The 27,897-nt window shown below is 41.7% G+C and overlaps 2 protein-coding genes across 2 annotated transcripts; one reads left to right on the forward strand and one right to left on the reverse strand.

The window, feature by feature from the left end:
* Window positions 1-177: 177 nt before the first annotated feature.
* Window positions 178-5,083, forward strand: r3hcc1 (R3H domain and coiled-coil containing 1). Its single transcript, XM_070902066.1, has 8 exons — window positions 178-281; window positions 866-1,003; window positions 1,209-1,746; window positions 1,976-2,154; window positions 2,374-2,444; window positions 2,541-2,636; window positions 2,814-2,954; window positions 4,931-5,083. The coding sequence occupies exons 1-7, from the start codon at window positions 178-180 to the stop codon at window positions 2,921-2,923; spliced, it is 1,236 nt and encodes a 411-aa protein (XP_070758167.1). The 3' UTR covers window positions 2,924-2,954; window positions 4,931-5,083.
* Window positions 4,453-27,530, reverse strand: loxl2a (lysyl oxidase-like 2a). The gene is made up of 13 exons (XM_070902065.1): window positions 27,245-27,530; window positions 24,548-24,723; window positions 16,453-16,661; window positions 13,965-14,181; window positions 12,645-12,828; window positions 10,641-10,792; window positions 10,393-10,560; window positions 8,120-8,285; window positions 7,583-7,823; window positions 7,277-7,392; window positions 6,864-7,000; window positions 6,297-6,408; window positions 4,453-4,564 (listed from the first exon to the last, which is right to left on the reverse strand). Exons 1-13 carry the CDS (start codon window positions 27,528-27,530, stop codon window positions 4,494-4,496), a joined length of 2,235 nt encoding a protein of 744 aa, XP_070758166.1. The 3' UTR covers window positions 4,453-4,493.
* Between the last annotated feature and the right edge of the window lie 367 nt (window positions 27,531-27,897).

The following is a 27,897-nucleotide window of genomic DNA, read 5'->3' on the forward strand; positions in this document are numbered from 1 at the left end:
AGGTATTGTAACTTACGCTAACGTTAACGTTACTGGTTACGGTGAATTTGCATTTGGCCAATGACTGATTGATTGATTCTACCTTTGTAGCTAACGTCAGGTGAGTAATACGTAAACTTCACCACACTGTCCACAGGACCCGTCCCTCTCTGTCCACCCTGGCGTTTCCTTGTTTCGATGGCATTTCACGATAACCGTTATCTCCCAAAGCAAGAAAGTCAATTCGTGCATCATGTCAAGGAGGAGCTGCAAACATACCAACAGAAGAGCAACCACAACAGGTAAGGTACAGTTATTTGCTGGTCAGACAAAATGTGTTTTATTGTGAAGAACCCATATTTCCATAGTGCATCTTCCTGTCATCTTCTAAAGACGTACAATCTCAGTTAGACAGTCCTACCTTTTGAACCTCGTGAAGATAAAAATAGATTTCTTATATCGGAATAAAGCATGTTTTTCTCTTGAGGACAGGAAAACCATTGTGCAAGTATTGTATTCAGCATTCATCACTATGTAAAGTACGAAAAGGTAGGCTAGGTCCTCACCAGCAACAAGAACAGAACTACACACCATTTTTATTAACAAATGTATCCTACTAAAGTTGCCTCAGTAACTCACACCTCTTCTCAGATGTAAAACCTTTTATCAGACCAGAGTCTAGTGCTGTCCAACTCTTGATAAACACTAAACCTGGGTAGACTGTCTTCCAGTATATATATATACTATATAATGAAATGAATTACAAAGGGCTTTATAACTTGAACATGTCATCACATTAGATAAACTGTTCTGCTTTTATACTGTCAAAAGAAAATATGGCCTTACTTTTTTTCTCTGTTGTCATGCCGTCTGTGTCCCTGTCCAGTGTGCTGCTGTTCCCCCCTCTACCCAGCCGACTGCGATACCTGATCCACAAGACCGTAGAGGACCAGCCTGAGTTCACCACCTTCTCTGTAGGGGAGAGCTGGTGCCGGAGGGTGGTGGTCTGTCATATTGAACTCAGGTACTGAACGTAGCCTGAAAGTAACTAATCTAACCATCTTGGCTGTATTGCTTAGTATGTGCACTTTTACATTGCTGTTTTTTATTGTGTCTGTTGTTTTCCTAAATCCCTGATTCTCGCGCTTTTATTTAAATATTTTGTTTACATTTTTGTAAAATACATGAAATGGGTGTTCCAATGTGAAGACATTTGTATTTTTCTGTAGGGGTGAGGTAGAGGAAGACAGTGACTTTGAGAGCAACAATGGCTTGTGTGAGGAGCTTCTAAGAAGTAGAAGTAAGGAGGAGATAGAGGACAGTGCCAAGCCCAAATCTTCGCTCCCACCGCGAAGCCGAGGACCTAAGAGGCCGGACAAACCCCTTTATATGCCGCGAGCTGCTCGGGAGAGACTGTCCCTACAAAACTCGCAAGGACCCTTAGGAGACCAAGAGTTGCCCAGTCCCGCCTCAAGTAGCTGCAGCTGCATCAGCAGTTCATCTGACTCTTGTTCCTGTCCTGAAACTACAGAAAACACAAAGTCCTCATCCACATCCAGACAGGAATCACTCCCCAGTGTAGCGGACGGTATCCTGAACCATGTTGCTGACAGTTCAGTGCTTTGTCTTGAGGTTCTGACGCTGCAGGACACTGAGCCCCTAGTCTGGGACCAGACTGTCCCCTGCTTTGCTGAAACAACTCTGGAGGAGGAAGAGAAGGACAAGGAAGACCTTGCTAGTGTGCCATGTAGTGATGTGACTGAAGAGGTAACTGAAGAGGTAAGCCTACTCTTGGTTTTTCTATTTTTTTTCTTCCACCAATACTTAACTTATACATCTTACTGACATACACATATTGATATAATTACCATATCTTATCATTGCTTGGTACTTAGTTTTTGTTTGGATTAACATTCATATTACCTTAACCTCTTTCATGTCGAGGCCACATTAGCACGATGAATTGTAACCAGTTGTTTTTTGTTTGTCCTATCAGATCAAGGCCCATCTGAAAGAGGCAGTCACTGTTTCCATTGATCACCCTCACAATGACTCTATATATATGAATGTGTGTGTCACTATCAACCCGGAGGAGTTTCGCCACGTGATCGAGATCTATGACTTCCCATCTATATTCAAAACAGATGAACTCCTGGATGCTTTCACAGAGTACAGGTGAGAGCAGATAGTTTAGATTCTAAACCTCTCTACACATCTGTCAGTTTGTCTCCATAGCTTTTCTGTTTTAGCAAAGGAGTCCACAGTGTTTAGTTTATTCACTTTTTACATTTTAAATGAGTGTCTTTTTACATATTTTCTATACTTACTCTACACAAAACAGTTCAAATGTGAGACTTGAAGGAAATTCATAAAATGCTTTCCTGTCTGTCTCAGTGATGGTGGAATGAAGATCAAGTGGGTAGACAACACACACGCCCTGGGGGTTTTCTCCAGCGAGTCAGCAGGTAAGAGTCCTCGCTGCACAACGATCATGGTGCTGGGATTGAGGCTAAAAGATGAATGACTCAAAATGTACTAACGTATAGCAATGTCATACGCAGCACTCCATGCCCTCTCCATCTGCCATCCACTGCTGAAGGCAAGAGCGCTAGCTGAAGGGAGTAAAAAAGCCAAAGCCAAGGCCATTAGATCAGCAGGTAGGTGATTCTCTTAGCTTATTTGTGCCCTGTGGTGGATTAGGAGATAATACCGTACATTTTTGATATTTTGGGAGCCTGTCTGTGGTATATAGTATTCAGTCTGGGAATTTGGTTGTTTTTTGTTTTAGCACTGGGTGATGTGGATCCGATGGTTGTTTCTGTGCCGTGTTCCAGAGTTTATCCAGCCAGTGAAGGAGCGTCCCAGGACAGACTGTGCTGTTGCCCAGCGGATGGTGACCAGAGCCCTGGGGCTGCAGGGACGAGCCAGAGTGCAGCGATATTGAAAGGAATTGCCAACACTGTTGGCAGATGCAGGTGAACAGACTGACACAAGTGACAAAAGAAAGTTTTAGGCATTTTAAGTCCACACAGTAAGCACTGTGGACTTGGCTGAGGAGTTGTTTGAAATGAATTCCTTTTTTTGTGACCTGAAAGTCAGCCTGTGTTCCACCGTGACTATGATTTTCTTGTTGCGGGCAAGGAAAAATTGGCCATGCTGTCTTTTGCTAGGTAATCACATGCAAGGGTTCTCTTTGCATGTACTTGAGTAACACTGTTGTCATGTCTTTGTCCAACTATAACTACCATAGTGAGTTGGCTGCTAGTGATCAGAACACTAAACTTGGAATAGTTTAATGCATCATATAAACGGGGATATGCTTTGACCATTTTTTTAATTTCAAAAATGTAATACTTTTCCACATTCATCCATGCATACGAAAATAAAAACAGTCAGGCAGCAAATGACAAGCACCCTTTTAAAATGAAGGATCCTTGAATTTGCTACACAAAAAAAAAGACAAAATTTACAAAACAATGAAGCGGCATTTTCACATACATTTGTGGCTTTTACAGTACATCCATATTATATCATAGTCCCTGACGGTAATAACGTAACAAAACTCAGACATTGAGAAAGAAGCTGAGGGGATGCACAGATCGTAAAGATGGAAATGTGTGTCTACTGTAGCAACTAAGAAAAACAAAATCAATAAATAAAACATTTTCAAAAGTGAGCTCAAGTATGTGGAACATGAAATCCTGGAAGAAAAAAGCACATTCCTACTATTTTTAAATCTTTACTAGGAAACAAATCCAAGTGACTGTTGTCATAGATGAATCTGTTGTATTCAACACAGGGCCCTGACTGACAGACAACGTAAAAATAAATCCAATTTTTAGTAGCCTATATTACAGTTTTTAATACAATCTTTATAAAAAGAGTTATTTGTCTTGTCAGTTGTGTTGTTTCCATAGATTTTGGCATGCTGCTCTACAGTAATTATAATAATGTACTGTATGTGTTTTCAGTTTATAGTTAAAGCCTCTAACAATCCAATACTGTGGAAGCAAATGTGATTTAAACACCCCCCTTTCAATTCAGCTGTTTTGGGGGAAACCATACAGTGCAAGATTCAGTTGTAGCACCAGATTTAGCAGTAGACTATTTTCATCCATTCCAAGCAATTTCTGGTTTGAGGCTTTTCCCAAACTCTTGAAACTTTGGCTTAGATGGCAACTGTCGGCACATTTAATTTAATAAGTTATTTGGCTGCAACCCTCCATGTCACCTCTCCCAAGAAGCACCAGGTCAAAACCTTCATTTCACTGACAACAAAGGCACTAAGACATTAAGAGATAAGAACACACATGGCTGAATGTGGTTAACAGATTGAGTAAGCAAGCAGTTCGTCTTCCCATTGAGTCAATGTCCATTGTACCAGTAGAGCCCTCAGCCCAACAACAATCCAGCACTGCTCCAAGGAAGCAAATCAGTACAGCCCCCTCTAGTGGTTGTCAAATATTAATATACGCTTCCCTAATGTCTGTCAGTCTGCGTCGTCCATCTTTGGTCTACCTGTGTGAAAGCTCGTTGGTCAGCAATCCAGGGAATGTTTCCTCTGTTTCCGAACTCAGTGAGCCACCTGTGAAATCAGACAGGGAGGGGACGATGAAGACAAGAGCAATGCTATGTCACGTGATACAAATCAAATGCTAAAGCTCCTGGTCAAACAAATCTAAACTCTTTTTGATCTGATAAAATAGCACCATCCCGACAAGCTGTTCTAACAAGGACTACCCCCCATGTGATGAGGTGACCAGTAACGTCAGAACGAGAAAAACATTTCATTTGCGATTTATTGAGAGTGAAGTGGAGTGTTCTCCAAATCAGGCAATCGTTTGTCTAAAAAAAGTCCACTAACTTTTTTTTGGAATAGGTTTATTTTGAACCATGTTGTGATGTGATAAATCTTTAAAACATCATCTAACAGTCTTTCTGTTTTCTACAGACAGGTCCAGCAGAGGTCTGCCTCCATTCACTGGCCCTCTGTAGTGGCTCCACTGTGGCCACCAGCGGCTAGCTGATCCTTAAGAGCACGACTACCGTACAGCACTGTTTGTCTGCTTCACTGATCAGTACAGCGGGTTTGCATGGTGAAGCGAGGAGACTGGCAAGAGTTGACTGCCGCACATCAGCAAGGTCCAACCTGCTGAAGTGTCCTTGAGCAAGACAGTGAATCACCACCAGCCTCAAAGTTGCTGGTCTCTTGCTAAACATTGTTCTTTTTATTATTATTATTTATTATTGTTGTGAGTATTAACGAGTTTGATGCAAACGGTGATTTCGAACAAAAAAGGAAGAAACTTGAGAAGCTCTTAGCTTGTTTTGATTTGATTGCATGTTGCCTTGAAACTAAAGTGCGTTTCAAGGGTGTTTAATTTCCAGGCAGGGAGTTTCTTTCCTCCTTGCTCAGGTGATGCAAGATTTGTTGCATTATTCTGCGTAAGTAGTAATTCCTTTTAATGTCAACAGATTGTCCTCCACAGATTCATTCTCAGGATTTGGTTAAAGAAATCTATTACATTGTGCGCTGTAGTCACAGGAAGATTTTTATGTGGAGTTCACAACTCCAACTAACAAATGTCATGTAGAGTGTAATCTTTTCAACAGATAACACTAAATGCCAGCATTTCAATTGAGAGATTCAGTTGTTCTGATGTTTTAGTTCATTTTAAAAGCTTGTCTTATTTTTTGTAAACAAGTTACAAGATGTTCAGTTTTTAATATTTATTTCCTCTAAATAACAAAACTACCTAAGAATTGTTGCCGTAGAGGCAAAGTGTTCAAATGCTTTCTCACCCCAGATGATGTTAAGCCCTCTGTACTTGTTACTTTTATGTCATTTCCCTGAAATAATCTGTTGTGCCTGATGTGAAAGGGAAAAAATGACGTGATTGTAGCATTAAATGTTTCACAGTCCCATTAAAATATGAAAACTATACATGGTTTTTAATTTGATTCATTGTGTTTAAAGAAGTTAATTATCTTAACAATGTTAAAGTCCTGACTCTAACCATAAATATGAGGATGTTTGCATCTACATCTGTTGAATAATAACTGTAATCCAAGTTTAGAGGTCGGAAACAAAAAATTATATTGAATATTTCATTGCAAAAAAGTTCAAACCCCCATGACTAAGCTGTGCAAAACAAAATATTAAATCATTTTATGGTGAATTTTCCTTTCATGAAAAATACAAATCTGCTTTAATGCAGCCTCATTTTCAACTGAACTTGTTGCTTTACCATTTTAGTTAATATAATTTTAACACTAATGTAGAGGAGCTTGTGATCCTCGTAAGGTAATGGTCTCACCTATATGACAGTTGTATGTCCATATCCGCTGTCCATCGTACCGGGAACGGCACTTCATAATGTTGTTGGTGTAATCTGATTCTGCAACCTCATAGTTAGGGTTTATCATAACCTGGGAGAGGGAAAAAACAATGTTAAGCGTCTGAAAGCAAAGTCCCCTTATACATTCGTAATACATTCTTAAGTGCTACTAAGGACCAAATAATACAGATTCAGTGACTGGCAGTAGACTAACAGAGGGACTGTCTCACAAAGAATAAGTTAAGGGTTTAATTGCTGCAACTGATTAAGAAAGATGATTTTCTAGGGGAGGATGTCAGAGCTTTAGTGTCTGCAGCAGCCAAAGTGTCCATCAGAGGCTTCTGTGTCCTTCAACAACCCTTGCTTGCTTGTTTAAGTCTGAATGGGAGTTTAGTTAGGCTGAATGCCAAACACGAGCAGATGCAGAGACGTGGAAAGTCTTGGTATCTGTTTGGTCTAAGACTAGCTGGCTGGAGATGAGACAGTCTTTCCAGAAGCACATGTTCTATATCTGCTATGGCTAGACCAGCAGGCCAAATGTTTTACCTGGAAGATGTAGTCACCGGGCTTCACGTCTGTGATGTCAATCCACTGACAGTCAATGTCGTGCCTGTAGGTATCCCAGCAGCCAACTGTGATGCCCTGTGCCCCGAAGTTTGCACACTCATACCTCTTCTGGATACCTGTCAGCATTCAGAGCCCTTTAAGCTTTGGTATTAAGCCTCTCAGACCTAGCTTTATTCAAGTATATACACACTTATTATATTTTTATCAAATCAAACATTCAACAACACAGTTTCTTCTTATCATCATGCATAGTTTGATATTATAGATTTTATGTTTTTTCTGTATTCTCTGAAGAAAGGAAATGGTATTAAACCAGAAGTCAGGAGCATAAGTCTCCACAAAGCCACAATATGTAATACAAATGAAAAGGGAAGGAAGAAAGCTGTATTTACCCTCATCACAATGAGTGTCCTCCAGACAGAAGCTGGCTTTGTGTCCCTCTGCCACTTTAGTACCGTTTAGACTCAGCAAGTCATAGTGGGTGAAAACCTCCATACTGTGGTAATGTCTGGATTGGACGAGGAAAAACACAATGTTGAAATATCCTATATACTGTATATACCTATATTTAGCAACTCAACTAAGCATATTTAGCATTGGCATTCAAAACATTTGCCCCTGTGTAATCACTTAAGAGTACAGTCACTATGATAAAAGCAGCAGCAAACCACAAACTGTAGGTCTGGTTGAGGTCTCACCTGTGACACTCGTGCCAAATCCAGGAGTGGTGTGCCGCCCGCGGCCTGAAGTCTGACTGGCCGTTGTTGTGGATCTGGGAGGAGAAGCGGAGAAGGCGGCGGTAGGAGCTGGAATCTGCTTTCTCAGCAGTGCTGGACAGACAGTGCTCCTCGTGGGCACACTGCAGAGCGTACATGGGTCTGTCCTCCAGGTACGTGGTCTGCTCCACAACCTGGGCATTGAGGACCAGGTCTGGGGCCGCTGGGAGGGAGAAAGCAATAAGGGAGGTGGTGGTTGGGAACGGCATGTATCAACAAAAACTCAAAATTCCCCAGTTTTGCTAATAACATTAACAATCACTCTATTCTATTTAAGTGTCCCACTAAGCTGTGACAGTGATCCAGTATGAACAATACCAGGACCCTGAAACTGAAGCAGCTTAATGGAATTCAGCCATCATTAACGCAACTTTTCCTACTGTGACATATCAAAATGTTTTGCATGAAAAACTGTAAGATTCTGAATGTATACAGTATTTGTATTCTTCAGTTTCTTACTCTGAGTACAAGAGACCCCAGCAGCGAAGCGTCCACCTCCTTTGGGGCAGTGAGCGTGTTTCCCGTGATGTAGACACTGATCCAGCGTGAGCTCGGTTCCTGAACATCTCACTCCACTCATCACGACCGCATCAGCTGAGGAATCACCTTCCCAGTACCATGTTTCCTGATAAAGGAGAAGCACAGAAAAAACAGATAACACCCAGGTGTTTGTTACAAAAACTGAAATGTAACCCTGGCCCCAGTTTGTGCCTCCCATGTAGTACCATGATACATGAGAGAGACTTTGTTACCTTCTAGCTGTTTCCAGTCTTTGTGCTAAGCTAAGCTAACCAGCTGCTGGCTGCAGCTTCATATTTGGCATACAGACATGAGAGTGCTATCAGTCCTCTCATCTGACTCTCCGCCAGAAAGTGAATAACTGTACTTTCAGAAATGTCAAACTATTCCTTTAAATCTGATTTAGATTAGATTAGCCTTTATTGCTAATTCTTAATTCTGAGTCTCAAGTCTGCAGCTTTGTGACATAGCTTCATCCATTTATGCCTGAGTTAGCTGGAATCAAACACATGAAGATCATGTTGCTCAAACTGTTGTGGAAATTTGTGTGGGAACGTTTTAAACTGAAACATTATCTTAATTTCCCTCCTGTACTTAATTTGCAGACATATTATCCCAGATGTCCCACAAGGCAAATCTTCCACAGATCACACACACAGCAAGGGGTGCTCTGTTGTCCTCACAGGCCTGACTCAGCCTTATTACAGCATTTTACAGACCACAGGGACACGACCTGTAAAAAAGAAAAAACCCTCATACTTTCCGAGGGATATGGATGTGGGAGTACTTTGCTGGTGGGTTGAGGTGAACAGACTTACAGAAGTATACTTTGAGCTCTGTGTCATTTGTTCCATCTGGTGATGGGGTCTGCCTGCAGAAGTATTTAAGAGTCAGACAGGAAAGAGTCCTAGAGGGGCTGAGTTCCTGCTCTGCTGTGATAACAAAGAGCAGACCTTCTTTCTCCTAAACCTGCCGTTGACATGAGAACTCTTATGTAATGGCAACTTACGTTGTGTGGTGACAAAGGCACATGTTATTATGATACCCTGACCTGATTATTTGACTTTGGCACAGGATAGTCTTTTTTTATGAAGTGAAATAGCTACTTGTAATCATAAGTAGGCACTTTGTTTCTCACTGGTTGAGACAAGCACAATGTTGAACTTGACTAAAGGGCGAACACTCAGGCAGTGACCTCAAACTCACGAGGACATGTTTACGTGTTGCTCCATTAGAAGTATGTTGCCCATAATTGTCCCAAACACTTTGAGATAAACAGCTTCCAACAGATGCTGTCCAAGTTCCCCTCATAAAACCTCCTACTGTTATCACAGCACATCCCCATGATTCACACATATTTTCCAGGCCTATATCATATTAAACCTCAAATACCACACCGGCTTCAGGCTTAAAATAGAAATATATAAAGAACGCGGGGGGGGGGGGTCTTTAACTTTACCAGCCTCTCACCTCATGACATAAAGGAAGCACTGGGGTCTCCTTTAAAGAGCTAAACGTAAGCAGGACAGGACTGTGACGCTGCCAAGTCATGCCACAGGCTTTAGTGGTAGAAAGCTCCACTAAACTTCAAACAGCAAATGAAGGCTTTCCCCCGTCACTCCCGCTGAGGAGTTAAAAGCTCATCTGTTTCATAGGTCTACAATCCCTGACCCGCTTTCTGTGCTGACTGTGTGTTTTTGATGTTTCTAAGACAGCGGCATCCTTATTTTGCCCTCTGGGATCAATAAAGCTCGAGCTTGTTAGAGTGAGAGTTAATGGCATCCACTGACACGCACACACACACACACACACACACAGAGGCATTAAAATGGGTAGAGCTGCCAGAGTGCCTTCATCTTGTCCCATATTACACATAGATGTAACTTACATTTCATCTCCTGCACTCAAACTCAAGTCCATCTCGAACAATCTAATAACTATAGCAAGTAAACAACAGTCCTGCTGTTGTTTGTGGAAAGCTCTGTTTCTGCAGGGGCCAGTGTATTCCACAGTTCAAAAGTTTCATTTGAAGGTGTGAGTGAATTACCCTTAGGTATAAACTGGAATGACAGCATAAATGAGGAAGTCCAGTTTGGAGTGCATGTGTTATGCCAGAGCCCAAACTACTCCCCAAACCATCTCCTTTATGCTCATCTTAAAAATGATTTGTTGGAGGAAGATGTGGAGAGCCACATTTCCTCCAGGGACCTTACCTGGAAAGCGTGGCTAGCAAAGCCCAAGCCAAGTTGTCTGCACACCACCATGGCCTCCATGGTCCCCCAGCTGTCACTGCACACTGTGCCCCACACCAGGGAGCCGTTCCTCTCTGCCAGGACCTCCACACGGCCCTCGTAGGGATTACGGCCGCCATTTAACCGAAGCTAAGGACAGAGATAGGCATATGTGTCATCCAGTTCTACACAAATCTTTATTTTTTTATACTATAGAAAGAGGAACTCACTCTACTGTTGAAGCCCATAGCAGGAACATTACACCTGACAGCCGCGTCTTCCTCATGGCTGCAGCCCAGAGCGTCCCGGTTGAAGTGGCACTCAGTCAGTGACTTTTCGAACCCAGAGCAATCCACCTCGTTCATGTGGACCGGCCCCATTCCTACAGGGAAACAAACACAAGAAACTTACTGTGACTAAAACTTGGACATAATAGAAAACAATTTTGTAAGAACAGTCATCTATTTCCATTGCTGGAAAAAAAAATCAGATTTTTTGGTTACACAGTGATGTTAAGAAACATGAGCCTGCCCACTATTCCTGAGTAAAACAGCTCGCCTGCTTGTGTGCTTTGTTAGAACAACATGTCCATCTGAAGACAGATGGAAGATTTCCTGTTCAAGGAAACAAGAAGCCAGCTTTGTCAAATGAAAATGAGACACTCGTGGCCTGTAAAAAAAAATACAAATTCTCTCTCTGCATCTTTTTTTTCCAAGTTAAAAAAAGTAATCTCAGGGTAGTGGAGTTTCCACAATAACATGTGTGAGTACTCTCTCCATGCTGGTGTTTCTTCCCATGTGACTGAGCAGGAATGTCTCTGGAGATGTGAGCTCTGAAATTACAGCCAGAGACTAAGACGGACTGGCAGCCAGTGGAAAAAAATAAATTCACAACAGGAAGAACACAATGCTGCTGCAATCACACTGTCAATTTCCCAGGTCTGACAGATGATCATAACATAGATGAAATACATTTGCATGACATAAAATATATACAAATTACATTTATAGAAATACATGCCTAAAAACTAGTCTCCCATACAAATCCGGGAATCACATACAAGTGCTATTTCAGTTTCATTGACATTCTTGTTTAGTCCACTTCAATAACTTCTGAAAACAAACACAATCAGCTATTTCACCTCTACAGTCTGTGTGTGGCACCATTTTTCGGATCCAGTGGTCAGCTCATAAAGAAATCCCTGGAATAACCTTGGGCACCCTCCAACAAAGAATTCCTCCGCTGAAACCCATAAAGGCTGTTTTTCTCCGCCAGAACATTTTGTGCACTCTTGTGTGTTGTGAGGAGAGGACAGCTGTTCCAGCGCACATATGATTCTTATAATGCTGTGGTATATTGCATTTCGCAGAATCAGGTCCTGGGTCAAGGTATAAACATTAATGTGCTACTCCATACATTCCCTAATGCCTTTATATGCTGACTCAGGGTCTAGACTGATTGAAGTGAGACAAAAACAGATGGTGATACAGAGGCCAAAGATAAGGTGGAGGTGGAGGTCTCTGGTTTCAGTTCACACCTTTCATTTTCACAGCTGGGAATGAGTTCTGCCGTTGAAGTTGAGCTTGGACGTTTGTTGAGTGATAGTTATTTAAATGTGAAAGAGTTGTGACTGTGACAATGCTGGATTTTTTTAATAAACCCATAACATGAAACATTTTTGATAAGCATCCTTTAAATGTGGATATTAAAGAATTGTGACCAAGATATGCACTGAATGTAATGGAGACATTTTCTGAATTATTTCAAACATATACCACACATATTTTTTGCTGCTAACCCTGCTGGTTATGATGAGCATATGACTGATGCCTTGTGTTTTCCCCTCAGGTGTATCTGGTCTGGTCTGATTGAGGGAAAACTAATAAAGAAGGGGCAGGCACCTCAACTCACTCTCTTTTCCACCTTTCGACCACAGCAGCAGTTTGTGTTTGTAACTGACCTGATTTCTGTTTTTGTTGTTTCTGATGGGTCCGGTAGTCCTGCTTTCGCTGCTTTATTTCTGTTAGTTTTAGATAATGCATTGGATTAGGTTAGAGGGAAGAACGCAGATCCTACTGCCCATTGTGGGTTGGTCCGGGTGGATTCCCTTCTTTTGTTGATTTTGGTCGGCCCATCAGCCTTTTGTTATTTTATTTATTATCACTTCATTTCAGCACACTTAAGACTCCATATCGGTGTAGTAGTGCTACGTTAGACTAATCTGTAGATCATACCTTGTCCAAGTCGGGCGCCAGTCAAGGCCTCTTTGGCGCTACCGAACCCCAGCTCTCGACACACCACGGTGGCAGCTCGAATGTTCCAGTTGTCATCACATACTGTCCCCCACTCCCCGTTCCTCAACACCTCCACTCGCCCCTCGCCAATCATAGCTCCACCTCTTAAACGCACCAAGGGTTGCTATGGAAACATTTGTGAAAATGTTAGAGAACAGTCTTGTATATTATCAATGCTAAAATCTACAATTGAAAGCATCTTAAATTCTCTTGATTTATTTACTTCAGTTTAGACATAACTGCAATATGCAGCAACAAGTGACTAGATAGTCTTCATATAAAATATGTTCAATATTCTTAATTAGTCATATCTTGAACAATGATTTGCTCAAACAATCAGGCAGCAGGCTCACTATGCTGCACATTTAGCTCATAACTGCATTAGAGATATAAAGAAAGTACAAAAATAATTTACTTATGATATATTGGATTACCATTGTTGCAGACTTAAATACTTAAAATACATGTCACCTTGGTAATAACATAACAAATAAAACACCAATCAGGAATACTGATAATTTGATTGATGCATGACAGATGTTTAGTGTTCATCCATTCAAATGTTTCCAGATGCTTAACTACAGGGCCTTAATAAACAGGAAATGTTGTAATCCAGTGCTGGACGCATGTAGAATAGTGTCTCACATGCTCATTGAACAATGTATTTCCACTGAAAATTGTTTGTGCTTCTTATCATATAATGTAAAATGTATAATATAAATTAAATGAGTCTGATTCAGAAGAAACACAAACATCTGCAGTGTGTCCAATTTCAATCACATATTTGCCATATGGTACCATTAAATGACTTGCTGAAGTGTTGGAGAGTGTGTTGATATTTTTCTGTTTATAGTTGTTCTCCCAGGAGAGAAGACTCCGTCCTCCAGATGGGATTACTCTTAACAGAATACATTACTGTTTTCTTCCTTGTTAGAAGCACTCAGTCTTTCCACGCATCTGATTCTGCTCAGTCTAACAAAATCCAATGCAATTATTGACCTCAACCGCCCTCTTCTTGTATGACCTGCTCAACTCACGTGGGCATATATTTTGCATTTGTAAATACAGTCTATAGCATGCATTGCAGTTAAAGCCCAGTTTTCCTTTCTGTCTCATCACATCAATTGAAGATCCCTTTTGTCCCCTAAAACACTGAAATAACATGCAGACTCCACATGGAAACCCAGGACTTTCATGCTGTGAAGCGACAGAGCTAACCACTGATCCACTGTGCAGCCAAGCGTGCACAATCTAACCTACCTCCACCCTGTAGGCCTTTCTGAAGCCGGCACTGACGCTGGGAGCAAAGGCACGTCCAGGCACACAGCTGACCACTACAGGCATGCCCTGCTCACAGGTGCGGTTGCCCTTCAGCTCTATCTCTCGGCCCAGCTTACAATCGGACAGGTCGGCCTCGTTGCCCGTGCAGTTGACGGAGAAACCCCAGTAGTTCTTCTTACGACGCTTGGCCAGCAATCTGAGAGGGAAATAAGACAGAAAGCATGTCATAGTTTTTTAGGCTAATGAATGAGGAATGTGAACATTTTTCCAACCCTTCCAGGCACCCATGGGTGTCAGTTCATGCCAAAACCTGTAGATTTGAAACTTGGTTCAGAAGGGTAATGCATCACTTTCAACATGTAGTCTTTTTTTTTTGTTATTTCATGTTATGTCATTGTCACATGGTAACGCTGTTGCATAGATTGCTGTGAAAAGTGGTGTGTTCAAGTGCTGGTGAGGGGCTCTGACATCGAAAACTTAATCATCACCCGCTGGGCTGCACACACTTTCAGATGTCAAGAGATTTCCACGAGACAGCACACAACAGCAAATTCAAAACAGTCTGTTAAAAATGTTGTTACCTAATAATGGTGACTTATGGATGTGAAAGACTTTCTATATCAAGTGAGTTTCTAAAAAAAAAAGAAAAAAAATTTCATAACATACTAGAATTGCAGGTACGAAAAACACCTTCTACACAACAAAGGTTTGGTTGGAAAATGGTTGGCAGTACTATTTTAAAACAGCATCCATGTACATCACCCCACAGTCTCGCTTCTCTCATGTAGAAGAGCACATCAAATATTTTACTATTCTTTCTCACCCTTTACTAAAATATTATGGAGCTGTTTTATGGGAAGTGGGAATTTTAGTTATTTAGTGTGAGGAATTCAACAATGCCCATCCTAAGCTGTGAAGCACAATGGGGGTATTGTTGTGAGAACACGTTAACATTCTCATGACCCCCATACTTGAATGGAAATCATCAACTAAGGGTCATTGAGGAGCCCAACAACAGTGGACTCTGAAGCAGGTCCGGGCCTTGGAAGAAGCAGACCATGTAATGAAACCAGCATGAGCTACATTTATAGCCTTTCAGTTCTTACAGCTCATCCAGATGCTGTAAACAGAATGTAGCTTGAAGTCGGCTTGAACACAAGGACAATTTGTGGTCCGTGAAATTTGAAGAGATGCCAAATTTGATTGAGACTTTTTAATTTTGTTGAACTGTTGTCAGCACATTTGGTGAATAGAACTGTCCTTTGTTGCTCCAGATAAAAGATAGATTAAATATGATCTTTGACCCCCGTCAACTCATGTGAGACCACAGCAGCATCACACGCTTTAAAACAAGCTTTGTGATCTTAAGTGATAAACAACAAAAAGAAAGTGTTCTTTCTTTGTAAGATTTGCATCAAATCAGATGAGATCATGTCATTTTAAATCAAAGTCACCTTCTTTGCCTTAATCTTAGCATATCTTTGACATTGCTGCACAAAGCCAGAAACGCTAATGTGAAGATCCAGATGCAGACCTGAACACATTACACATGATCATCCCGCTGACTCACAGTATTTGTAAATAAATGTATTTGTGAAGTCTCTGGTCTTGATTTGACTGTGGTTGGACTGTGGTTCTGGGGGGCTTTTAGATGATTATAGAGACCAACACTGACTGGCTGTGCATAATGAATACACTAGGCTAACATATGAAAACATAAACTCATGTGTGTAAACTTCACTGAAGACCAAACCAACCAAGACATGTTCTTCTTGGAGGACAGGTGGCCATATTGGATTTATACCATATATATATAGGCTGGGCTCAATAAGATCAAGAGAAACATGTTCTATTTCATGCAGTTACCAGATTTGCTCATGTGGTTATTGTCTCATGTGCAGTAAGCATCTGGTTGTTTTGAACTTCACTTCCCATGTTAGCAGATTAAAATTATAAGACACAAAGTGTTCTTGGAAATAGCCGGCTTTGTGTTAGGCTACATATTGACCATGATATTTAAGAAGGGCAGCATGGTAACACTCATGCTCAGAAGGAAACAATTAGATGCAGCCAAAAGAGCCACTGTTTCACAGTGTATTGTCGTTTCCCAGCAAGGTCCATCCTTCATCCTCTAAAACTTCCTCTGGCAGTGTTTGGCTTCTTGTCAAGAATCTGCAGGCTCAAGTCTGTTTAATCTCAGTGTGCTAAATGGATGAGGGGAGGAGTGATGACCAGTGTAAACAAACATGGTTACGTAACGTTTCCTTAACACATCAGTTTGCTAGGGTGTAACATTCCTCGAATGGACAAAGACTATGGTACCTTCCAGGAAATGTAATATTTTCAACATAAAATTGAGTTTGTGTCATACAGGAATGTGTGGTGTACCTCAAATGTGTTTTGAGTAAAATTCAAAATTCATTATATATGGAGCTGCTGGCGCTAAAACCTGCTGCTGATCACTCACTTGTAGGGTCGGGTATTCAAGCGTTTCTCCCCGGGGAAGCCGTACATGCCACAGATGACCCTGCTGTTCCTCTCCGTCCACTCCTCGTTACAGATCTGTCTCCACTTGCCTCCGTCTTTCACCTCCAAAAAGCCGTCAGTGATAGGAATCCTTTTTCTGTGAGAGTAAGTGGCCCTGATCCTCACATCCTCCACCTGCACCGTCACACCCTGAGAGACACAACGGAGGAAATGTTTCATCACCGGATTCCATATTACAGATAATGTACAGAAAGTTTGACCTCTGAAAGTATAGGAGACGATTTTGCCGACCATAGACTGTAAGAGTTTTATTCAACAGAATATTCCACTCTTTTAGAGTAAATTTTATTGCCATTCATAACATCAGACACCAGCATCAGTCAACCACCAGCCAAAGACCTGACCACAGCTACATAATAATAAAGCTTCATGCATTTCTTTTAAACTTTATGAGGTTGACATTTTTGGTTTTAAGTTAAATCTCTTAACAACTATTGGATGGATAGCCATGACGTTTGGTACACACATTCATGTCCCCTGCAGGATGAATCGTATTAACTTTGGTGATCCCTTGACAATGTTAGCATGCTAACATGCTAAACTAAGATGGTGAACATGGTAAATGTTTTACCTGCTTAGCATCAGCCAGTTAGCATTGTCACAGTGAGCATGTTAGCATGATGACATTAGCATTTAGCTCAAAGCGCTGCTGTGCCTACATACAGCCCAACAGAGGCGCTAACATGGCTGTAGACTCTTAGTTGTGTTTGTAAATTAGCAAAGTGAAATTGGGCAACTCTTACCATCAAATAGGATATCTACCTGCCTCCAAGAGATGCTAACAGAGTTTCATTAGTCTGTGTTATCTCAACTTGTGGTGACTAATGGTGTTCTGAATGATGTTTGTGAAATCTTTTCCACAATGACAAACAAAATCAGGGCGAAAAGGGAAAAGCTGACTTAAAAAAGTGGAAAAACTGAAAGATATTGGTGGCAGAAAATATCAAGCTATTGGTAGGTTGTAACATGAAAACAGTTTGGAACTGTTCCTCATAAACCGAGTTCGACCCCTTATCAGAAGTGTCTCAATAGTGTCTTTTTTCATGCTAACCATGTCAAATCAAACAAAGGAGCCCCTTAAAAGCCCATGGTTACAAATACTTTGTGTGCCCTCGCAATAATGTTGCGCTTCAATGGAGTCATTTTTTAAATTCCCTGTAAATCATGTTTCCATGAACCTGCAGTGCTACATCACATTCAACATTCATTGAATTCTACCTTGAAGTTTCCATAAATATACCAACATAGAGTCACTGCTTTATAAACATGGTTATATAATTAGGGAAGCGAACAAGACAAAAATGTTATTTCGAGGATGTAGTTGGTTTTATTTGTACTTTGGACTTCACATGTACTGTTCCACTTGATATATTGTAAATACAATACAGCCTATGAGTCATAAAGGAAGATCGTATAGTGAACGTTTTGGAAAAAAAAGAAATCCCACTGTGGCCCATTAGCAACTGCACAGTTTGCACATATGCTTGAAAATACAAGTCAAGTTGAAAAATCTGAAGATGAAATCTTTGTTTAAACTTGTTAAGTGTTGCCGAGAGGCCTTAGGAGGTTGGATGAATGTCTGGAATTTTTCCTCCATCTTTGTTGCGTCTTCAGAGTTTAGAGCTGAGATGTAAGGGCCCGTATGGAGATGGCGGACAACATACATCAAACATGACAGCACTTTATGAAAAGTTACTTGATATGCACATATGGCGTGAAATATATCAATGCTATTATAACAGTGAGCTGGGAAGCTCGAATGAACCAGTAAGGCACAAAGGAAGAAACACTAGTCTTTTCCCTGCGGGGAAGTGTGGAAGAAATCTAGGCCAAATGTCTCTTCAAAGACTTCTCCCCTAGCATCTTGGATTTCTTGGACGATCAGAAAACAGAAAGCACTCATAGGAGAAGTTAAAAAAGAAAAACGTTATCCATGAAGATTTTAAAGACAGGCTAAAGAAAGAAGCTGTGGTGACAGAGTTCAGGTTGGGTTGAGTGTCTGAGGGTGGTCCACGGTCTACTATGAAGACCGGGGGTCACCAACCCCAGTTAGCATCATGTGGCCTGAAGACTCCTAAACCACGAAGGAATGGTAACCTTTGACCTCCAGGGCTTTATGGGAAAACAGCTACCTAATACCTCTGCCATTGTTCAAATCATTTCCCTCCGAGTTCTGCAGTTTGTTCCTGGCTGGGCGTGAGGCTGCACTGTGGGAGCCAAAAAGAGCTAAAACTCTGAGCTGCTCTGTGGTATGCAAATGCTGATCTCAGTAATTTCACAACAGCTCGTTTCTTAAACTCTGCAAAAAAACCAACATCCAGGCACGTCTCCCAGAAATACTAAACGTTTGCCCACAGGGTGGTTTCCTGAGATGGCGTCAGCCTGAGGGAATGTTCAAGGCTTCAGGGTATCTAAACACTAAAGACTGCAATGCAGGAGGAGCCACGACTAAGTCAGACTGTTTCTACAGTGACCCCGGTCCTCCCGCTGACCACAGTGGTTAAAGCGGGTAAAAACCACTCTTTCATGAAGAGATTCCTGCTGGCCAGTGTTTTTTTCCGTCTGTGCCTGGCAGGATGGGAAGGTGAGGAGACGTGATCATGATCAGGGATCTGGTGTTCTCAATTTAAAACCTACTTTGCTTCAATATAAACGCAAGATGAGAATGATGCAGAGATTATTCATTATGGTATAAAAAACATGGAGTTAATTAAAAACATGCAACAACAAAAAGAAACAAAGAAGACAAAAGTGAAATCCATACTCGTAAATGGCTAAACTGAAGTACATCTGATACAGAACATGGAATAAAATGGAAAATGTGAGTAATCAAAGTGAAGCCAGGTATGAAGACAAAAATACCAGACGGGACAGGGGGTCCGAGGTGAGTTTGAAATGGGGCACTGAGATGGGTCTGACCAGTGTTGCATTTGGCGCAGACAGAGGAAACTGGCCGTCTGATCGTGTGAGACCAAAGAGAACAGGACAGATACCCACAGCTGGGATCCGTCCAGGCACGCCCCCCCAAAAACCAGACCACCAGACATAAACTCAGCATAATCCTGTTTGGCCAAAACCCAGATTTACACATTGGTCACTTTTTTAGCACTCTTTGTAGAAAAACGCAGGAAAATTATTTCACAGCATAAAGAAGAAGAATGATATTTTTTTCCACATTATTTGACTAAAGAAAGAAATAGTACAACATTTTGCTAAATACACTTTTTTGTTTTCTTACCGAGAGTTAGACGAGAAGATTGATACCAACTTCATGTCTGTATGGTAAAAATGAAGCAACCGCCAGCAGCCATTTAGCTTAGCTTAGCATCTAACTCTCGGAAACCCAAAAAAGCACATTTCTAAAAATGTCGAACTATTCCTTGGAACATGTAATGAGTGCAGGCTTTCCGTTCTGCAGGTTAAACCGAGGTTAATTCTCAACTGGACATTTCTATAAGGTTACCTCATCTTACTGTCACTCCCTGACCATAGTACTGTAGTGATTCATTCAGTCTGTGACTGGCTGTGTTGGAAATATTAAATAAGAAAATAAGCCCTACCTTAAATAGTAACCATTACCTATTTATCAAAATAAATGTTTATTGCAATATTCCTGAAATAAAGTCACATATTCTTGGTCTTGTTCGTACGTGGTGGAAAAAAGGAAACATTCTTCATTTAGCTCTATTCATTACTAGCCTCTGAAGTGAGCTTTGACCATCACTGAACTATTTCCAACTGGAGAACAGACTTGTTTTTCTGACTGGGTCCCCCTCAGTGAGTAGATGTGTGAACATGAGACTGTGGTCTAGCCAGTGTCTGACTAATGCTTCCACTACTGTGCATTTCTTCCGCTTTATTCAGCCTTCCAGCCCCGCCGCACGTTTATCTACACGTGCCCCCAGACCCCCCCGCCCACCTGCCCCCGCCCCTCCTTACAAAACATGGCAAGTATGAATGATAATCATGCCACAGTTTAGATGAAAAGCAGGAGAACAGCAACGCTCTTTGAAATGACTTTCACATCTGCCCCACCCCACTTTCTGCCTCACTGGCCCCCAGTTTGCCTGACTGACTTGACTGAGGAAGTGTGTGTGTGTGTGTGTGTGTGTGTGTGTGTGTGTGTGCGTGTGTGTGTGTGTGTGTGTGTGAGTAGCTGTGTGCTTTGCATCTGGAATAACTATCAGTGAGTGTACTGCTCTCATCATGGCAATGAAAAGGAAAAGAATCATTACTATAGGTAGACTAGACGCACGTACACAGTTAAGTGACTCATGGGAACCTTTATCTTCCATTTGAATAGCTTAAATTGTGTAATATCTGAAATACTTGTCTTGATGCATATGTGCACTGCACATAAAATAATTCACATTTACTGAATCAGCACAATGTGCGAATGGTAAATCATTAAAGTGCAGGTATGAATAATAAAAGTCTAGACTTTGGGCACTCTGCAGCCCAAAGGAGAGCTAAGGCCACAGTGGGATCCAGCTGTTGAACATGTGGTTGATCTGTCTGCTGAGAGAAACCGGCTTCAGCCTCCTGACACGCATCAACCTTTTCTCCCCTCGATCCCTCTCCTCCTCACAAGCCTCTTGCATACATCATGTTGGAGGCAAATCCAACTTTGGCTCGGGTTTCCTTTTGTTGTATAGCTGCGAGTGTGAGGAAGTGAAATTCTTGTAAGCGGACACCATCGTGCCTGATAAAGAAGTGCAACCTTTGCCCTGTTTACATATGCTGCGCTTACGTAACCGCTGAATTCTGTGAATACAACTAGTTTCTGAAGCCTTTGTGTTGACTGGTGTTTGGTTGGCGTGAACACACTAAGTGGTGCGTTGGGCAACTGCAGCTGCTTTTGGTGCTCTGTTTTTTTCTCATACCTTCAGGAAGAATACTTGAAGATGAACTCATCTAGACTTGAAATCTGTGTCTATAATGATGTGCGAGGTTCTGCGAGCAGTAGGATTTATTTAGCTGGAAATTGCTTATTGGTTTGTGAACAATCAGAAAGGTACAAATAAGCTTACCTATGCATATACAGACTGAAATTTCAGGCATCTACATGTATTGCAAGTACATGTATTTATAGCAATGATCCTGTGGACACTGATGACACGTACAACAACCAAATATGGTAGAGTTGGTTTAAAAGTCCCCACTAACAGATGATAAACAAAGTTTCCGGCCATCTTAGTGTTTGGTTGTGCTGACAAATGTAATCCCCCCTACTGACTGAAAGACCTCCTCAGCCATAATCTCCTCCCTCTGCTAAACTCATGCTACGTCTGGTTAGACAGACAAATAAAGAAATAAGACATTGTGCGTTGTGTTCAATTAAACTGATTCCAGGCACAGGCACATTAGATGCTGCATGTTAAAATATTATTCATGACAATGACACACGGAATGTATGTTCTGTTGTTGTGTTAGGAGTGTTGCATTACTAGAAGATTATGGTTGTAATGGCTTTTTTTGTCTTCAGAGGACAGATCAGGACAGCATTACAGACTGACATTACTTAATCAAAGCAGACGTTGGGGAGGTAAGATGTTAAATGGCTGCTCTCATAAGAGCTTGGCCTGTCTGAGAAAGACACTTTTGGTTTTCAGCAAAACTTGATACTGACTTCAGATTTTGTAAATGTTAATGCCTTAATATTAGTTTGCTTATAGGGTAGCGTGTCTTCGACTGCAACTCGTGCCAGTGGAAACTGCTGTTATCATTAATGACAGACTGATCTTCGGTAGACTGTTATTTGTGGTCAAAGCTGAACTTGCCAGGGTGAGCTGCTCTGGTCTTAACATATTCCCATATACTGCAAAGTAGTCCCATGATGTATCCCTGACAAAAACAAAATAGCTGTTGTTTGAAGCTACTTTTTGACCTGTAGATTTACCCTGAAATACAGCACTGAAAAACACTTACTAGAAGAAATTGCTGCTCGTCCAAATGATGTAACTCGAATTCAGAATCTTCACTTAAATCATATCAACATGAGCAGACACATCACTGACACTGATATTACAAGTTAAGAGCCTAAAGTCGAGACAATGCACTTGTAAGCTGTACTCTGTTGTAGAAAGATTTATCATCTTGAAAGTTGGAAAGCACTCACATAGAAGCAAACATACCAGTTGCTCCATTCTTTTTAGCATTGACCTCTACTTGGACTGTAGTGCACGCTCTGTTAGGGTGTTAACTTTCCAGATTGAGCACAGAATGTCAATTCATGCCGTGAATAAACAGATTGAAGGAACAGCGCTGCCCATTGCTGACGTCAGCTCGAGCGTGGTTTAAGAGGTGTAGCTACACCTTTTCCCCATTCCTCTCCCCTGCGACTTCAAAGGCTGCGGCCAGACCAAGGAAATATTTACAGGGTGGGGACTGAACTGCAGCAACACCCCAGGGACCCTAAATACACAAGACAAATAGGGAACAAGGGGGTGCTGCATACATACACGACCTTTAAAAATAAGAACATTAGGGTTCAGTGGTCCATTATTAAATATTTCAATTTCTCCTGTCGTCTATTCCTCCATTCCCATGACTCAACTAGGCATGAGAAAGATACACAGGGATTTCAGATGCTCTCCTCAGGCATGTTTCCTTAACTGAATCCAGTAAAAAACACAGTCACTGTTCTGGCTGTTGTAGGGAGTCTGGTAACACAGCCAAACCCCCCCCCCCCCCGACTTCTAGTATGAACAAACAAAACACTCTAGTATGAATACAGTCATAAGCGTTAACTCTCGACTGTCTTCTAAGCTGCTAAAGAAATGTTGCTTCATCTCTGGTTTTAATAGTGAAACCCTCCACAGCAGTGTCTTTCTATTCTCTTCTCTCCCTCCCTTTCTCCCGTCACGTCCACAAGCCCACACTGACTTTCCATCCGGTACAAAGGCGTTCTCTGCAGCCAGACAGGATGGTCTTCCCCCTCTCTGAGTCATCTCCAAAAACTCCCAGGCTGCAGAGAGGGGGTCTGGTGTGGGCAGGGACAGACTAATTGGAGCCTGGCAAAGTCATCAGTGCAAATGGCGGAGGGGACAGCTCGACATTATACGCTAACTTGTGGATTATTTCACTGGCTTCATGTCACGGCAGACCTGACTACCTACGAGGAAGAACTGCTGTCTCATTCTGTCCAGACATACTTTAGTGCCCATTAGGCCATTATTTTCATTACTCGTTTTATCCATTTAATCATACAGAGTGCAAAATACTGCAGCCGGTTGCGCCAGCTGTTCACAAGTTCGTACTATGTGGAAATGTATGCATCACTAAATCAAAACGGATCGCACACATACTAGTTTGTACATAGAGATGAATTGTTACAAAACATTTAGGCCCACAAACGTCTTGGTGTAACTGTTGTATAGCTAGCCAGCTAGCTTAACTGACAAAACTAACATTAGCTTGCTAATATATTAACCCAGTACAGAGAGTAAAAGAAGTCATGTGGTATGGTCGATACATCTGACCTGACACTTAATTAAAATGTTGGTTAATATTAACAAGACATTTTTAAATTACATTTCCCAATCCCGGTCTGTAAGCAGGTTTGGAGCAGAGGTGTGAAAGTAATTCAGTGAATCAAACGTGTTTCATAATTTTACAATGGTAAATCATAACAATCTAAAGACTGTGTTTTAATGCAGCAAAATATTGCTCCTGTTCTGTCTACAGACAGATAGACATTACATTCAATTCACCGATCTGTCTGGCTCCGTCTGGAAAGTTGGAAGGATTTGAAGAAAACACTTCCAGCTACTTGGATCAATGCACGATGATAAAGTTTTTCTTTCATCTTAAGCCTATCCTCTGTTCCTTTTTTTTATTGTGCTGAACATCTGTTTGACTTACGTGTGCGAACCATGTGTCGATGCTAACTGAGTGTTATTAACTATGTGATCAAGTGATCCCACCCCGGTGTTTACATTTGTGTGAGTTTTCTATGCGTATAGGCACATATATATTTACTGTATGTGTGCGCGTGTTGCTCCATGGGAGCCTACCTCCTCGTTGTTGGCCTGGTTCCGGATGAACTTGAAGCCTGGAATGCGTCTCTGGGTGCACACCACGCCGACATCTTCTGAATGTTTGCAGTCAGACACTCCAAAGCCATTGGACTGACACTGAGCCAGGCTCTTCTCTCCACCACTGCAGTGCACGTTGTCTAGCCAGATACGGCCTGGAACAAAGAGAGTGGCGCAAATACAAGCAAATGAATAAATGTTGTGATGCAGATAGATTTTATTTATTTTTCTGTTTGACTTTGCTTTACTTTTTTGTGAAAGACTGAATAAACTGAATATCTTTGGGTTTTGGACTGTCGGTCGGATAAAACAAGCAGTCTGAAGAACTATAGGAAATTGTTATGGACATGTGTCGCATTTCTTTTAACATTTTGACCAAATGATGAATCGATTATTTAAGGAAAATAATCAACAGATGAATCAATACGTATTATAAATCCCAATGTGTGGTTGACCCTTGCTATCACGAATCAAACCCTTTTCACTTGCTGGACCGCTGCCACACTCTTCCCATTGAGCTACATGGGGCCACAAGCTTCAGTTCCCAGTAACTTTCCCTAAGAAAGCATTCATTTATGAGAAAACATAAATGGAAGAGTGCTTATAGTATCGTACCTGGAAAGTTTAAGCCGTATGTCACGCCCTTTAGACATCTATTTCAGCATTTCCACTGAAGTCAAGTTACAGAGACAGTAAACCTACTCACGTGGAGATGTGTTTGGTCTCCAATATAACCTGATGCATTCTTTCAGCCAAAACCTGCCAAATAAATGCTGTCACGGCTGAAGCAAATCATCTGCCGTCCAGCTGGCTGTTCTGAATCACCCGTGAGGGAAACCACGTAACTGTGGCCATGGCAACCACCGACTGACTGCTCATCATTCTGACATTCAGTCTGAACATGTTGCAGAGGAACGTCCTGATCATACCAAGAAAGTGACTGCATGTTGTACGGTCACGTAGCCGCCTCCTGGCAGAGAGATGTTTGCCTCTGGAACATTTTCATAATAAGAGCCAAGTCTTCTGGTGATGAAATACTCCAATACCTGGAGTTTCCAAGGGAGAACCAGCATGGTCTCAGGACACCTTTGTCTAAATAAATATTCAGCATTGCCAGTTGTGATAAATCCAGATTGCTGTGTTAAAGCGCAGGCCTTATGCGAATGTAATTTCACACGCCAGTGAAAAGAGCAGAGAGCAGTGCGCAGGGAGCCATGAATTTTCTGATTGAGATTTTATTGGTACCCGAAGACAACCGCATGACCTTAACTCAAAATTATAACAAACTGGACAGAGCACAGTGTTCCAACAAAGATCTAAATAAATAAAACAGATTCTGTGTAGTTGCAGTCGATCCTGTTTGGAGATGTAGCCTGAAGCCCTTTCTGATATTCTTTTAACACATGGCACATATGTTTTTATAATGGCAAACAATAGCTGTGTAAAGGCAGCTGAGGATCTGATCTGAACGTCCCTGCATCCAAAAAGGGATGTCCTCGTACTTGTTATGTAGTTATGTCTTCAATTAAAAACATTTAGTGGTTTCTCTCACCACTGCGTAAATCATCATGATGGGATGTGGAAAATGCTCTTGATCATTTTTATAGCCATGTGTCTCCACCAACAACAAGAAAACACAGATAAAAGTAGTTTCCATTCACTCACATGCACACAGCTAGTCTAAGGCTGCAAATACCCTCCTTTCAAAGTGATTCTCCAACAAACTAAACATGAAAAGAGGATCCCCTCCTCATCATTACCTAAAACATGTTGGGTAATTCTCTTGTGATAAATGGCAAAATGCTGTATCTGCACACATCTTATGTTGAAATTAGTCCAACTTTACAAAATGACATCAAACTGGCACAAGTTTCTTTTAGTACACAAAACAGTGGTAGGGCATACCCTAACTCAATCCCAAAGGCCCCCATCTTTGTATGCAGTAGCCACTGCTAACACGCAGTGCAAACAGTTGTCTGTATACTGTACATCAAACTGCTTTTTAATTGCTTCTTGTAAAATATTCCATGTGTGCAACATTATATGTATGGGGGAGTATTACTTCATGAATGTGATTCTTAGAATTGCTATAATGTCTATGGTGCAGTGGGAAGCGAGTAACTAAGTTAATTACTTCACTTTTGAAGTGGCTGGCTGGATGTGACCGACCCAGTGGGAAAACATGCGCCTTTAATGAGGGACACTGAGTTAATTAACAGCTACCGACTGACATTTAACACCAGCAGCCGGCAGCTATCCCAGTTACAGAGTTGGAAACCTCATGTTCAGTGTTTTTACAGTGATGGAGGATATTCATACAAAGTGAGAGGAGATGAGATTACGTCAGTGTGTGTGTGTCTGGTTTACACACCCAGCGTTTCCAGTCCCCCCCGCCTCATGCTCAGAACTGATTGGCGTGTCTCAGTTCTCTAATGGGGAAACCACTGCCTGAGGGTATTAGCAGTCAGACAGGCGGAAACGTGTACCTCATTCAAGAATTTCCATGGAACATGTGAAACTGTATGAAAAGATATACTGTCTTTGAATGTGTGTGTGGTGGGCGGTGTGCTGAGATTAACACCCTATAACCCTCACCTCACTTCTTAGACAGCTGGATAAAATGATTTTAAGATGATGCTTGGATACTTCTAATAATCTCCACGCTAGTTTTCTTACCTTCTCCTCTTCCGTACTTGGCTGACGGCAACCAGGACTCTGCATTCACGAAGCCAAGCTCTCTGCACACCACTTGGGCAGCGGAGATGGAGAAGTCATCATCGCACACCGTCCCCCACTCTCCATTGTAGAAAACTTCCACCCGGCCCTCATAGTGTTTCCGCTTCTCCCCGGCTAGACGTAGTTGGATTTGTGCAGGGGGGCTAGAGTCTGACTGGGCTTTGCACAGCGCCCACATGCACAGCAAGGTGGACAAGAGGCAGTGGATGGCGACTGGTCGCAGCATGATGCAGGGAGTGAAAGACAGTGAACTACAGGGAGAAAATGAGACAAAAGACTGTGAGCATTGGTAATAGAAGCTGTTTTAAACTGCACTGGACTATGCTTTTTGAATATTTCTAAAGAGATGGACCTTAAACGCAACATTTCCCAATTCCAAAGAGTTAAACTGAGGGCTGAATGTTGCAGAGGCAGACAGCAATTTGTGGTGTGTGGCGGTTTTGTCCATAATTTTTGAGCGTGTGAGCAGTTTCAGTATAAAGTCTTGTGCAGTAACAGTTTGGTTTGGCCATCATCAGGCTCCCTGAGACCCCTCACTGGCCTCTACGCAACCACAAGTATAAGCTTGTGAATCACTAGCAGGAATTCTCTGC

Source organism: Enoplosus armatus, chromosome 3 (assembly GCF_043641665.1).
Source record: "Enoplosus armatus isolate fEnoArm2 chromosome 3, fEnoArm2.hap1, whole genome shotgun sequence".
NCBI classification, from domain to species: Eukaryota; Metazoa; Chordata; class Actinopteri; order Centrarchiformes; family Enoplosidae; genus Enoplosus; species Enoplosus armatus.